The 14374-nt window shown below is 35.0% G+C and overlaps 1 protein-coding gene across 2 annotated transcripts in view; it reads left to right on the forward strand.

The window, feature by feature from the left end:
* Positions 1-14374, forward strand: part of SCAMP1 (secretory carrier membrane protein 1) — an 83534-nt gene that overhangs the window by 63412 nt on the left and 5748 nt on the right. For both annotated transcript variants that reach the window (XM_006913170.3, XM_025047886.1), the window contains 2 exons: positions 2590-2691; positions 5515-5632. In XM_006913170.3, coding sequence (XP_006913232.1) covers positions 2590-2691; positions 5515-5632 — 220 coding nt within the window. The remainder of the gene's footprint in view (positions 1-2589; positions 2692-5514; positions 5633-14374) is intronic.

A 14374-nucleotide genomic window follows, 5' to 3' on the forward strand; every position in this document is an offset into this window, starting at 1 on the left:
AGTGTTTAATTTTAACCCAGAGAGTAAAATAATTATCCATGAATCTATACTGCTGAAAAACAAATAATAAATGGAGCTGAAGAGACAAATCTTCCTTACAGGAGACTTCCAAATAGTAAATGTGGATTCTACTCTTTCTAGGAGGTAGAACTTAATTGTTCTCTGTTTGAGTGTGAGGTGGACCTAGTGACTCATCTTACAAGCTGAGTATATGTTTGCCAGGCAGAGAAGAGGACTGTGTTAGGCATTCTAGGCAGAGTATAAATAAAGACATTGAGATAGCAAGACACGTTCCTCCAGTTTAGAGTAGCTGTAGCAAGGGTTGTACATATATATCATGAAGAGGTTTATATGTTGTGTTACATTATTTGGACTTCTTCCTATGGTCAGTGGTTTTCAAACATTAAAAGATAAAAGAATCATCTAGGGAGTGTTCTAGTAGAAAAAGTTTTACAATATGACGTAAAGGAGGCGGATCTCGAATTAAGAGACTGAGAATCAGTTTATAGCAGAGAAGTGACAAGTGAGCAGTATTGCGGAAGCCAAAGCCAAAGAGTGTTTAAGAAAGATATTCAGTGTCAAATGCCACAAGAAGAAGTAAAGAGAGGCTTGATAAATTTGGTTTGGAAATTGATTGCCTGTGACTTTGATGTACCTCTGGAGGGGAATATGTGAGGAGAAGTCAAGTTACAGTGGATGAGGAGTGAATGAGAAGAGGGAAGTAGAGGAAATTAGTATTATAACTTCAAAACTTGTATTATTGATGGGAAGGAAGGAGATAGAGGAAGTAGAAGTTTTAGCAGTGGAGACAGGGTTAAAGGAGGGCTCTTTGAAGATGAGAAAGATTTGTATGTGTTTATACGCTGAAGAGTAGAACCTAGTGAAAGAGGCAAAGACAAGGGGAGAGGATCAGTAACAACTGAAGTATGATGCTCCAGAGGACCTAGAACAATGGAGTAAAAATTTCTTATGCAAATGTTTTGAAAAGAGAGATGCTGCCTCTTCACAGATAAGCAGTAAGGAAGGTTCATGGTATATATAAACTTAGTCATTGTAGGGAGTAGGTAGTTGAAGAGGTCTATTTATATGGCTTCCATTTTTATCCCTGATGAAGGAAATAGTTTTATGCTGAGATTGAGTAAGTTAAAATGTTAAGGGCCTTGAAAAATGTGTTTTGGAGGTTGGAATAGTCACTGTGATGAACAGAAAATGGAGTAAAATGGAGTAAAATCTTGCCAAACAGATCAAATCCAACAATATGTTAAAATGATACTATGTCATAATCAAGTGGGTAGAGCTTATCCCAGGAATTCAAGGTTGGTTTAACATTAGAAAATTAGTGTAATTTACCATATTACAAACTAAAATAGAAAAATTGTATGGTCATCTTAATTGGTGTAGAAAAAGCATTTGACAGAATCCCACAATCACTTTTCATGATAAAAACACTCAGTAAACTTGGAATAAAAGAAGCCTTTGTCAACTTGATAATAGGCATCTTTGACAAACTATAACAGCTGACTACATACTTAATGGTGAAGGACAAAGCTTTCTGCCTGTGATCAAGAAAAGATAAGGATCTTCATTCTTACCTCTTCTCTTCAATATTGTAGTGGAAGTCCTGGCCAGTATAAACAGGCAAGAAAAAGAAATAAAAGTCTTCTACAATAGAAAGGAAGAAGTTAAACTTTACTTACAAATTACATGATAACTGTGTAGAAAATATAAATGGAGAGAGCCTTCCATCCACCTCTCCATCTCTCAAATGCATCTGTAGATGTAATGCAATTCAAATAAAAATCCCAGCAGGTGGTTTTATAGAAATATCAAGGTGATTCTAAGGAAATATGTGTTCATATGAAGACTTATACATGAATGCTTATAGCAGCTTTATAATAGTAAAAACACTAGAAACATTTTAAATGTCTGTCATAGGTGAATGAGTAAGACTGGTGTGTATACAATAGAATACTACCCAGCAAAGAAAAGGAATGAACTTTTTGATGCTTGCAACAATGAGTGCATCTCGAAATAATTGTGTCGAGTGGAAGAAAGCAGACAAGAAAAAATATATACTGTATGATTCTATTTATATAAAACTCAAATATTGAAACTAGTGACAGAAAGCAGTGGTTGGGGAGGGGAGGGAGGGATTACTCACATGGACAAGGAAACTCGGGATATATTTCTTCTTTTCATTGGAAAAGGTTCATGGGTATATGTCAAACTATAAAATTGTATATTTTAAATATTTTCAGTTAATTGTAAATTATAACTCAATGAAGCTATTTAATAAAAAAATAAATAAAAGGAAAACAAGTTTTTTGCCAGGATGTTTTCTGATGCAGTTGGAAATTGAAAGGACAGAGTGAAATTGGAATAATAACTATCATGTAGCATTTGGATAAAGGGTCCACATACATTATTATGTTAGTATTGTAATTTCAAGCTTCAGGTAGTGGGCACTGGTATTTTAAAAAATATTTTTATTTTTTTATTGCTTGAGTGTCAGTCTTCATGTGAATGTAAAGATATTTGAGAAAAATGACATTTTCCCCTTCTTCCCCTCCCCCCTTTATTTTTTAAAAGGAGTGACAGTTCATTCAGATTTTTTGTATTCTTCTTCGTCTATATTTGTCAGTTTGCTGTACATGTACTACAGGCTGCAGGATTTCACAACTGGGGCAACTGGTAAGTCATTTACTCTAGTTAATCTATTCATCTAGTATCTATATAATTTTTGGCTTCCTAAAACTAGTTAACAGAAAAGTCAGATTAGCAAAAGTAAACAAAAGTAAAAATTGCATTTTTTACTATTTAAACATTTTTAAGGCATAAATAACTTTTGGACAAACCATTCTATTTGAAAATTGTTCCCATTTTTAACAGCACATTATATCTAGTTTAAATAAGGTGTGTCTGTAATGAGCACTAAGAGGAAGAGTAAAAGAGGAGACTGAGGAGTGGTCAGATAGTAGGAGGGCCAAGGATCATGGAAGGGAGAGACCAAAATTCAAAGATTTTAAGGAAAAGGGCGCCTATTGTGTGTAAAGCACTATTTTAGGTATCCAAACATGTTTTCATATACACACGCAGGTACAGGGACATATGTCTTTGAAAAGCGAAATCACTGTATACACATATATACATGTATCTTTAAATAATAGAATCATTCTCAGATGGCAGAATGGTCACTCAGTTGGGGATCTTCAGAAACGGAGACTATTTGAATCCAGGCTAGGAGGTAATTGCAGATTTATATTTCGCTTTATACATTCTGGAGCAAACATTCCTTGAATGAAATGACAGGTGGAAGAGTACATATCTCTAAAATTATTCCTCTCTTCCTCTTATAACTGAGTGGCATACAGTTGAATTCTTGTAAGCTAAAAGCACATACAAGGCAACTTTGCCTCACTGTGTATATAAACTAAAATGAGCCCGTAATTGGAGTGTTTTAAGGACTTAACATTTAGTATGCTACCACTGAATTGGCAATCAGACAACTGTCGGTAGCTTTGCAGATCTAATGGACATATAGACTGCAGAGCATCTATATAGACGTTTCAAATCAGTTATCGAAAAAAGTAGCTTTTGTTATCTTTTTAAATAGTGTTTAGTCTTTGGCATTTGAGGGAAAGGAAGTGTTTTAAATGTTTAGTTAAAAAATTACACTGCTTATGTTACAGCACAAGTTTTTTATTCATATGAAATTGAAGTAATTTCTTTTGCTTTTTAGTGCAAACGTAAAAAAGTGTTAAAAATTGAACTTAACAGTGTATGTAGTGATGAAATAGCACAGGAGTCTGCTAGTGAGGGGTGTATACAGGACAACCTGTTTTAAGGTAGATCTCATGTAAATGAGCAGATTTTTAAAAAAGTGGTTACCAGAGGGAAGGAGGGGGGAGTGAGGAGTGAGGAGGTCGATAGGGATAAAGGGGGTCAAATATTTGGTAGTGGAAGGAAATTTAATTTTGGATGGTGAACACAATGCAATATACACATGATGTATTACTGAATTGTACACAAAACCTATTTGATTTTATGTCACCCCAAAATTTTAGTGATAAAAATATCTAATATATTATGTCACCCCAATGTCACCCCAAAATTTTAGTGATAAAAATATCTAATAAAATAAAATCTAATAAATAAAAAATAGCCATAAAGAAGTTAAACTGTTTCAGATAATTGTAGATTTACATACCGTTATAAGAAATAATGCAGAGACATCCCAGGTACCCTTTACCCAGTGTTGCCCATTGGTAACATTTTGCAAAACTATGCTATAATATCAAAACCAAGATCTTGACATTGATACAGTGAAGATGAGGAACATTTCCATTACCAAAGCATCCCCCATGTTGCCCTTTTATAGCCACATTCACTTCCATCCTGCCCCCATTCTCTCCTCAGCTCCAGCAATCACTAATCTGTCATCATCTGTTATTTTGTGGTTTCAAGAATACTATAAAAATGGAATCATATAGTGTGTAACCTTTGGCTTTTTTCACTCAGTGTAGTTCTCCAGAGATTCATCCAGGTTGTCTTGTGTATTAGTAGTTTATTCCTTTTTATTCCTGAGTAGTATTTCATAGTATGGATGTACCACAATTTGTTTAACCACTTACCAGTTAAAAGACTGTGGAGTTTCTGGTTTGGGGCTATTATGAATAAAGCTGAACATTTGTGAACAAGCTTTTGTGTGAACATAAGTTTTCATTTCTCTGTGATAAATAGCCAAGATTATAATTGCTGGTTCTTATGGAAGTTGCATATTTATTGTTTTTTGAAGAAACTGACAGCCTGTTTTTTAAAATGGCTGTACCATTTTACAGTCTCACCAACAATATATTAGTGATTCAGCCTCCACATCCTCATCGTCATTTGGTGGTGTCACTCTTTTTATTTTAGCCATCCTGATAGGTGTGTAGTCATATCTAATTGAGGTTTTAATTTGTATTTTCCTAAAGACTCATGATGTTGAACATCTTTTCATGTGCTTATTTGCCATCCTTCTATCCTGTTGGTGAAATGTCTCTTCATGCCTTTTGCCCATTTTCTAATTGAAAAGTTTTTTTTAACTGTTGAGCTTTGAAAGTGTTTTATATGTTCTGGATTCTAACTGTTGGCTCTATGGTTTTCTTCCACAATTAAGCAGAAGTTAAAATGAACTTTAAGAGAAAGTGATAATGAACTCATAGGCTTAAAAAATACCAAATCTGGTGGTACACACTTAAGGATGGAGTTTGGTGTCTGAGTTTGAATTCAGATTATGCCATTTATTAGCTCTGTGACCTTGGGCAAGTACTGAATATTACTGTGACTCAGTTCCTCATCTGTACAATAGAGATTAAAAACAGCATTATCTTATGAGACAGTGAGAATTAAATGAGTTAACACATAAAGAACTTGAACTCTTAAGAGCTGAATATGTGTTAGTCGTTATGTTATTTTTTAAAAGCGTGCATTGATTTATTTACCTAATTATACTTCCCTTTTATTACTTTCTAGTGGTTGGATTTCATCCCTTACTGGCCTCAACAAAAGTATTCCTGTTGGAATCATGATGATAATCATAGCAGCACTTTTCACAGCATCAGCAGTCATCTCACTAGTTATGTTTAAAAAGGTAAGTGACATTTTGTCTGTAAATGATTGTAGTGAAACTCATGTTCAATTCTCATTTTCCCATTTTGCTCTTACTTCAGTGTAACCTCAAGCCATTTTGATACTCTTCTTGTGCAAGTTTGCTCTCCAAGGATTACTTTTTACAATTAAAAGTTATAATAGACAAATTTTTGAAAATTGCATCACATTTTTAAATTCCTGTAAAAAGGAATTATTTTAAAATTCTGTTAAATGAAGGCTTTTTTCATGAATTGAAGAATCAACCTCATTTTAAAAATTTAGATTATTTTTATACACTCCGATTTCTTTTTTTAATTATTAAACATATTAACCCGATTAATAAATAGAAGTAAAACTGTTGTGTGGTATGTGCATTTTATTTGTATTTAAAATTTAAAGACTAAATTATTTATCGAACAATGTAAAGTGAGCTGATGTCAGGGTCAGGCTGGGTTATGACAGGAATTTTGTTTTTAGTGACTACCTAATTATCTATACTTTTTCCTAGAGAATTCCCATGGCTGTTTTCTCAACCTTAAAAGAAAATCATTACATAGAGTGGAAGAGAAAGCAGTGCTTTTATTTGTTTATATAAAGTTTAACTGTGGCTTCGATATATATTTTTGATATTCTGTATGTGCTTAAATGTGACATAGAAACCCTGGGAATAACACCTATGTTTTAAAACGATAAAGACTTTTTGGTGGGTTTCACTTTAAAGAAAATAAGTCCTTACAACATTTTTTTCTTTATTTTTTTCTGTCTTATAACTTGAGAATATGTACAAGGAATACGTAGAAATAACTGTACCGTATATTTAAGGACACTTCGCGCTCTTGAAATATTTTACTTGTACATTTGCCTTTTGTTCTCAACTTTGTAGGCTAAACTGTTTTTCAGTCCAAATTTTGCTACTCATTTTCCCTTATAAACGCTTTTACTTTTCTGAACTACACACACATACAATTGAAATCAGCTTTCTAAAGTTACTAAATCCTATGGTCTTTTCAGTCTTCCTACTCCTCGAACTCTACAACCTTCTACACTACAGGTGGCTCCTTCTGTTCCTCAGTCTTCGTAATTGTGTTGATTCTCCTGCCTCTGAAACTATTCTTTCTCTTTCATTTCTTGGTCCAGCTTATAAGTAAAGGTCATCTTAAGTGCAGTCAGCTCTTTGCTTTTTGTGCTGTGCAGTCTTTTTCCTTGGGAATTTCAACCTCCCTCATTGTTTCAGCTTTTTCTACCTGCATGACCTAGAATCTTGGAGTTGGAAGATATAATGCTTTGCATAAACATTTGGTTGCATCTTCAGGTGACTGTTTACATCTCCAGTTGATTGGTATCATCAGCTCACAGTAATGCATCATAAACTCTTCATTTTCTTCTCAACTAGCCCTCCTTCCAGAAGTTCTGAATCAGATTCAAAAGCATTTATTAAGACTACATATTGTATGATTCCATTTACATGAAATGTCCAAAATAGGCAAACCTACAGAGACAGAAAGTAGATTAGTGGTTGTTTATGGCTGGGCTAGGGTGGAGAGGGGCTGCCAGTGGGTTCAGAATTTCTTTTTTGGGGTGTTGAAAATGTTCTGAAAATCAGTTGTATGGATGATATATTCACAACACTATTAATATACTAAAAACCATTGAATTGTACACTTTAAAAGGGTAAATTGTACAGTATACAAATGTTAAGCTTTTTTTTAAAGGAACATTTATTAAGTACCTACTATAAATGATGTGGTACTAAGTACTTCCTCAAATGAGTCCATTTAACATTTGTGTCAGCACTTTCACTACTTCTGTAAGTACTTTCATTACTTTTTTAGTTACTTTCCTAGATACTTTTTTTTTTAAACTATCTTTCCATCCTTCTCTTCCTTTTCATTCCCAACCTCAGCTAATCCAGAATCTTTTTACAAGTCAGTCACACCCTGACCCCACTTTCTTCACTCCATTTTATGTGTTGTTACTGTATTGATCTGAAAAAAAAACATACAAACCCAGCACTGAAGATTTTTGAAGTGGACATGGGGTGGGGAATGGGATCGTGGTGATTGTGGGAAATAGGGCTAGTTCCTTTCACATCCTGGATCCACACTTTCTGCTCTAGTCAAACTGTACTACTCATTTTCTTTACATCATGTACATTCCTTTGTCCCAGTTTTTGTTCATGCTGTGCCTCTTCTAGGTTGCTTTATCTTCTCTGCCAGTTGAAGACCTACTAGTGTTCTTTCAGGACCTTGCTCAAATCTTCCTACCTCTTACCCCATGTCTTAGGTATTATGTCATCCTTTATTTTCTTGGGAAACTTGCTGTCTATATTATTCACTGTGGGACCTGGACATAAACCAATTTATATACTGTGTAGTGCACATATTCTGGGTACCCAGTTTAAGCTCTCCAGTATAAACATGTCTCTTAGTATTGGAATTCAATGAGAAGAGCAAGAGCTTTGGAACCATATAACTCATGGTGAAATTCGGGCACCTTCACATACAGCTGTGTGAACTGAGACAGGCTCTGTAACCACTCAGGTTCAGTGTCTTCACCTGTACTCCAAGGTCCGTGAGAGCAGGGACCTAGTCTGTGTGCTTTCAAGTTGTATTCCTCACTTCTAAAACAGTAACTGGCAGTGATTGGCATGTGATAGGCACTCAAATATATGTTGAATGAATAAAGGAATGAGAATAACTACTTTCATAGGATTGATGTGAGGATTAAATGAAACAATGAATGTAAATTGCATAGCACAGGGCCTCAGTTAACATTAATTTTCTTTTCTGGTCTTTTTAGTTTCTTTATAATTTTATATTCAGGGTCTGGTTTAGTGTATACTTTTGTTTAGTAAGTGCCTGTATTAGTGTTCCATCAAAGAAACAATGGAATGAAGAGATTTATTGAAAAGAATTGGCTTATGTGGGTGCGGGGGCTGGCTAGGTTAGTCTGAAACCCATAAGGCAAGCGATTAGGAAGCATTGGAAACTCTCAAGCAGAAGCTGAACTGCAATCCACAGATGGGATTTCTTCTTCCTCAGAGAAACCTCAGTTCTGTTATTAAGGCCTTTTAACTAATTGGATCAGGCCTACCCAGATCATTCAGGATACTTCTTAAAATGAACTAGTTATAGATGCTAATCACATATACAAAACATCTTCACAGCAAGACCTAGATTAGCGTTTGATTGCTAACTGGAGACTGTAGCCTAGCCAAATAAACCTGACCATTATAATATCTCTTCAGAAATTCCTTTATTATTCCAGATGGATCACTGAGGGCGCTTTATAAAACTAGAAATGTAATAAGTTTAGAGTACAGTAGACAGTTTTGTGGTATATCGCAGATTCCATTCTTTTGTTAAACAACCATCGAAGAGCATGTATTACATGCCAGGTACTGCACTATAAGCTCAAGGAGCTAACATTTTGTTGTGGAAGGAGAAACAAATGAATGGGCATCACAGTCCATTGCTTTAGTAGCTATGATAGGGGCAAGTATAGGGAGCACACAGGAGGGACAGCTAACCAAGTTTTGGAGATCTTTTTTAGTAGTAAGGTCATTTTGCATTGCCTTGGGGTGAGGTATGATGAATAGGAGTTGACTAAGTAAGGGAATAAGGGTGAAGGGAGAAGATAAGTAGTACCAGGCAGCAGGGATGCCACGTTCATGTCTAGTTGCTGGGAATAACATGGCATATTCGAGGAATTGAAAGTAACTCAGAATGCATGGGAAATAAACTTGGTGCTTGAGTCTCACAGGGAGAAAGTGGGCTGTTGGTGGTGGTAGACAGGTGAAGATGAGACTGAACACCTTAGTGTAGTATATCCTGTAGGGTCTTATAAACTAGGAAACCTTGTTAAGAAGTTGGGATCTTCTCCACAGAGTGGTAGTGAGCCATAGAAGAGGTTCAAAGAGGAGAGTAGCTGAATTGATCCAATTTGAACTTTAGAAAGACTTCCATAAAAGATCTGAGATATGTGGGGCAGGAGTGTGGTACTTGGAGAAATTAAGACTGAGAGATAAGCTAGGAAGCTGCTTAGTAACTAGTAGTCTAAACTAAGAAAGTGACAGTATAAAGTAACTGTAGTAAGGGAAAATGAGCAGGTAGCAATTGATTCGACTTGGTCCTGAGAGTGGGGGATGAGGAAATCTCAAGGATGACACCCAGGTTTTTAGATGGTGGGTCATTCAGGAAGAGAGTACAGGAAGAAGAACAGATTTGGGCATCAGGATGTTTTCAACTTTGAATGTGGAGAGTTTAAAATACTGGTGGGACATTAAGGTATAAACATTTGGTAGGCTTTTGGATATATAAGTTGGGAACAAAGAAAAGAGCTTTAGGCTGGATTTTTAGACGTGGGGAGTATTGAGTTCTTGATGAAAATGAAGCCCAGAAAGTGGATATGGAGTGAGAAGAGGGCCTAGGGTCAAACACTCCTAACATTTAAGAATCTACTGAGGGAAGAAAGAGGAAGGCGTTTTAACCAGCAGCGGTGGTGGTGGGGAATATGTGGCACAGATGATTAATAGAGTCAGGGTGTGGAGGGAGTGTCTGTTCCGCAGCTGCTATCTGACTGGCTGCTGTGTGCAGCACTCTAAAGTCTTTCACCTGCAGGCCCTCGCCCCCTCTGGGTGCACAGTCCTTCAGGATCCCGTCCATGAAAGGAAAAATTTAGAGTTGTGCTTGTTGTGTGCCAGGCATTCAAAAGAAACATGACTGCTTCCCAAATAAAAGCACTGATAGGAAAATTGTGCAGCGTACTCTATTTTGGTTGACTTTTTTTTTTTTACTTCATAGTTAAAGATTTTCCAGTTACCTCTTTCTATATGTGTTCATTGTCTGTCAGTGCTGTACAAGTTCTTAAACTTCTCAGAATCTCATATTCTTTATCTGTGAAATAGAATTTAGATGAGATGTTTTTCTGTACGATTTTATGAAGTACGATAAATGGGGATAATATAAGCTAAAATGCAATTTGAGCCAGCTTTCCTGTTGTAATGGCATTGATTTCTCTTTGACAGAAATTGAGATTCAATAAAAACATCTGACTTTTCTTTTTTTTCCCCACACTTGCTCAAAACTGGATTTATTTTTATTTTTATTTTTTTATTTTTGATCCTTTGGGAGTCTGTAGCCATAGTTTATAACCGCTAGGGGTCAGGCTCTTCATAAACAGTTATGCCCTCTAAAAGTTATCTGTGCACATTATTTTGACTGTAGAATTGTGACTTTTTAGGCTATTCTGTGTCTCCATCCCCAGCTAAACGTGCTCCGTGGCATATGTTTATTTCAGTTACAGTAAATACAATTTTGAGGATTTTGTTGGCATTCTGAAGTCTTGCATAATTGGAATAGGTAATCCTTGGTGTGTAGAGCTCCCAGTAGGAGCTCTATGGTAATTTAACTTTGTTCCCACCACTCCCCCAGCCTCATCTTAAAATCCAAATTTAAAATAATTAAAATGCAATAATATATTTTTCTTAAAACTCTTAATAGTTCAATTCTTTCTTTTCACAGATTTCTTAAATTTTCTCTCAGATTATTTCTAAATGGTGTTTTTATAAAAAGATATTTCTATAGTAAACTATTTGAATTGAATAATAGTTTGGGGCTGAAGGGGAAGTAGTATAAATGGTTCAAATAATAATAAATAAATGAATCACAGGAGGCTATATCTGAGGGGAATCCAAGATTTCCCCCTTTTTTTTTAGCTAGTGTAAGAGCTAGAATAACTTAGTATGAAAGGGATAAATAGATAATTTGTATTCCTTTTGGGACCTAGTTTTGAATGATTATTCCATGAAATTTAAAAATTGTTCTTAGACTTTTGTCTATGGGTTTGTAAAATAATTATTAATAGTTGGCATTTTGGAAGAATTTTAGAAAAAGATTATTTCACCTCTTTAAAAAACAAGTTTTCTTAAGTATTTAAAATTTTTTTTATATATACCAAGATAGCTGCTCTGCAAATACTCTTGTTTGTGGGTGTAGAATTTGACTGTTCAATCCAAAGTAATGATAAGTCTCATTTATTAAATCAGTATATTACAGTAAATGCTTTGTGACAATATTCTATTATTATATAAAGGGATCATCTTCTTAGATTAAAAGTGACTTTCACTTTCTTTGAAAGCATTGTTATTGTTCACCCCTCCCCCTGCCCAGCTTTATTTTGGATCTGAGACAGAATGCTGATGATTTTACTCTACCGGCTTTCTGTAGTCACAAATAGGCATGCCATATCCCTCTAAGCAGGTCGTTTACATCCTGTCCTTAGCTGGTACTCTTAGCATGTTCATTTTTTTTTGATTGCTCCAAATTTTTATTTTGTTATCCTTTTCTATAAGTACTAGGCTAGTTACTTAATACATTCCAAATCTAGGTTAATATAACTAAACTATTGTATATTTACCTAGGCATCTTCAAATTTGGCAGATCTGCTTGTATTTATAATGCTGTACATATGATATTTTCATCTAAATCATCTTTATGTGTGTATTTTTAACAGCTTCACCGAGATAATTCATATATGCAATTTATTCATTTAAAGTATACAAGTCAATGGTTTTTGATATATTTCATTATTAATCTTTTTAAAATTATGGCAAATATACATATAACATAAAATTTGCATTTTAATCATTTTAGGTGTACGATTCAGTGGCATTAATTGTATTCACAGTGTTGTGTAACTGTCAACACTGTCTATTTCCACAACTTCATCACCCCAAGTAGAAACTCTGCAGTCAATAGTAGTTACTCTCCATTCCCTTTCCCCAGCCCCTGGTGGTCTCTAATCTACTTTCTGTCTCAGTGAGTCTGCTAATTCTGGAATCATACAGTATTTTTCTTTTGTGTCTGACTGATTTCACTTAGCATAAAGTTTTCAAGGTTCATCCATGTTGTGGTATGAATCAGAATTTCCTTTTTATGGCTGAATAATATTACACTGCATGTATAGACTACATTGTGTTATTAGTCTTTTGAATAGACACTTGGGTTGTTTCCTCCTTTTGGCTAGTGTGAATAATGCCACTATGATGAATACTGGTAGACAAGTATTTGTTGGAGCCTCTGCTTTCAATTCTTTTGGGTATATACATAGGAGTGGAATTGCTTGGTGGTAATATGGTAATTGTATGTTTAGCTTTTTGAAGAACCACCAAACTGTTCGCAGTGGCTGCACTGTTTTACATTTCCTCCAGCAATGTACAAGGGTTCCAGTTTCTCCACATTTTTGTCAACACTTGTTATTTACCATTTTTCTGATCATAGCTATCCTAGTAGGTGTGAAGTAGTAACTTCACTTTTTAAAAAATTAACCTCTGAGATAATTGCAACCTAAACATTTTACTTTGTAACAGATATAGTTTGCTAGGGCAGTATTGTACTTATTTGGTAACTTTAAAAAAAATAATGAGGATAATTTGGGGCCATTTGTTTAATTCCTAGCAGACAAAGAAACAATTTTTCAGTGGCTTCTACCACAGGTTACTATGTCTTTTAGGGAATGTAACAATGAGTGGATATTAGCTTATCTTCTCAAGGAACTAAAAACCTTTGGGGTATAAGACTGGTAGGTGAACCTTTCAGAAGAAGCAGGACAATATGCATCCCTAAAAGATGTACAAAGATTTAGAGGTGCTCTCAACAGAAAGAGCCACAGTTAGTTCAGGCAGAAAGAGGACAGCAGTATTTGAGATAAACCTTAAAGGATGAGTGGGATTTCAATAGTGTGAAACTAGAGTGGTAATTTAAGAGGTTACAGAAGGGGTATCTGACCCAGATCTATGGGCAGGAGAGTACATAGAGGGTTTCTAGGAAATGATTAATTGAAAAATTTAGGCTTAGGGATTCACAAGTTTATTGAAATCTAAAAACAAGAATAAAAATGTCGAAAACTCACTTGTTTGTATTTCTTCAACTTTTAAAAAAGTTAAAACAATTTTGGTAAGACAGGGATCGTCTATTAATAAAAGCATGAATTCTTGACATGGTATCTGTAAGCTTTAATGGAACTGTATGTGTGGATTATTTTGATTAAGCAAAGTACCATAGTTCTTTGCTTCCTATAGTATACAATTGTGTGTCATGTGTCACCCCAGTGTACGCTAAGATCATTTTGAAGATACGTTAAGGAAACAGGATTCCCTTCTGGGGTGGCATCTTGGCTGTGATAATTCTGCAGAGATTTAAACATTAATTTTAATCTTTTTTAGTGTAATACATGTACGTAATTATCTTTTGATTCTTAGGAGAACTCCTAAGAATTAGAACTTCTGATTCTTAGGAGACAGGGCAACAAATATTCTTGTTTTATGGGAAGTAAACTTGAGTGGCGACCAGCCAGCTGGAGAGTAGTAGAATCAGTAGATAACAAACCTAGTGATCTTTCTGTGATACGCCTAGAACTAAATATTTAGGTTAATGCAGTTCTCATAAGTAGAAGAGATAACAAGTATTTAAGTTGTTTCTTTAAATTACAGTAATTTATCTTAAAACTTTGTTCCTGATTTCATAAGGAATATGAATTATCAATAGATACCATTGTGAAACATAGCAGGGAAATGATAAGCTTTTTGCATTGTTGATTCATATAATTAGCCTATCATTTTGCTGGAGCACTGAAATAATCACCCATTTCACATGGGTGCAGTGGGTTTAATACAGTATTTGAGCACTGGGCACTGAATATTATGTAGTCTTTTCCCTCTAGGTGGCTCTCTGAGTCTATGTAG

This window comes from Pteropus alecto, unplaced genomic scaffold (genome assembly GCF_000325575.1).
Source record: "Pteropus alecto unplaced genomic scaffold, ASM32557v1 scaffold20, whole genome shotgun sequence".
Lineage (NCBI taxonomy): Eukaryota > Metazoa > Chordata > Mammalia > Chiroptera > Pteropodidae > Pteropus > Pteropus alecto.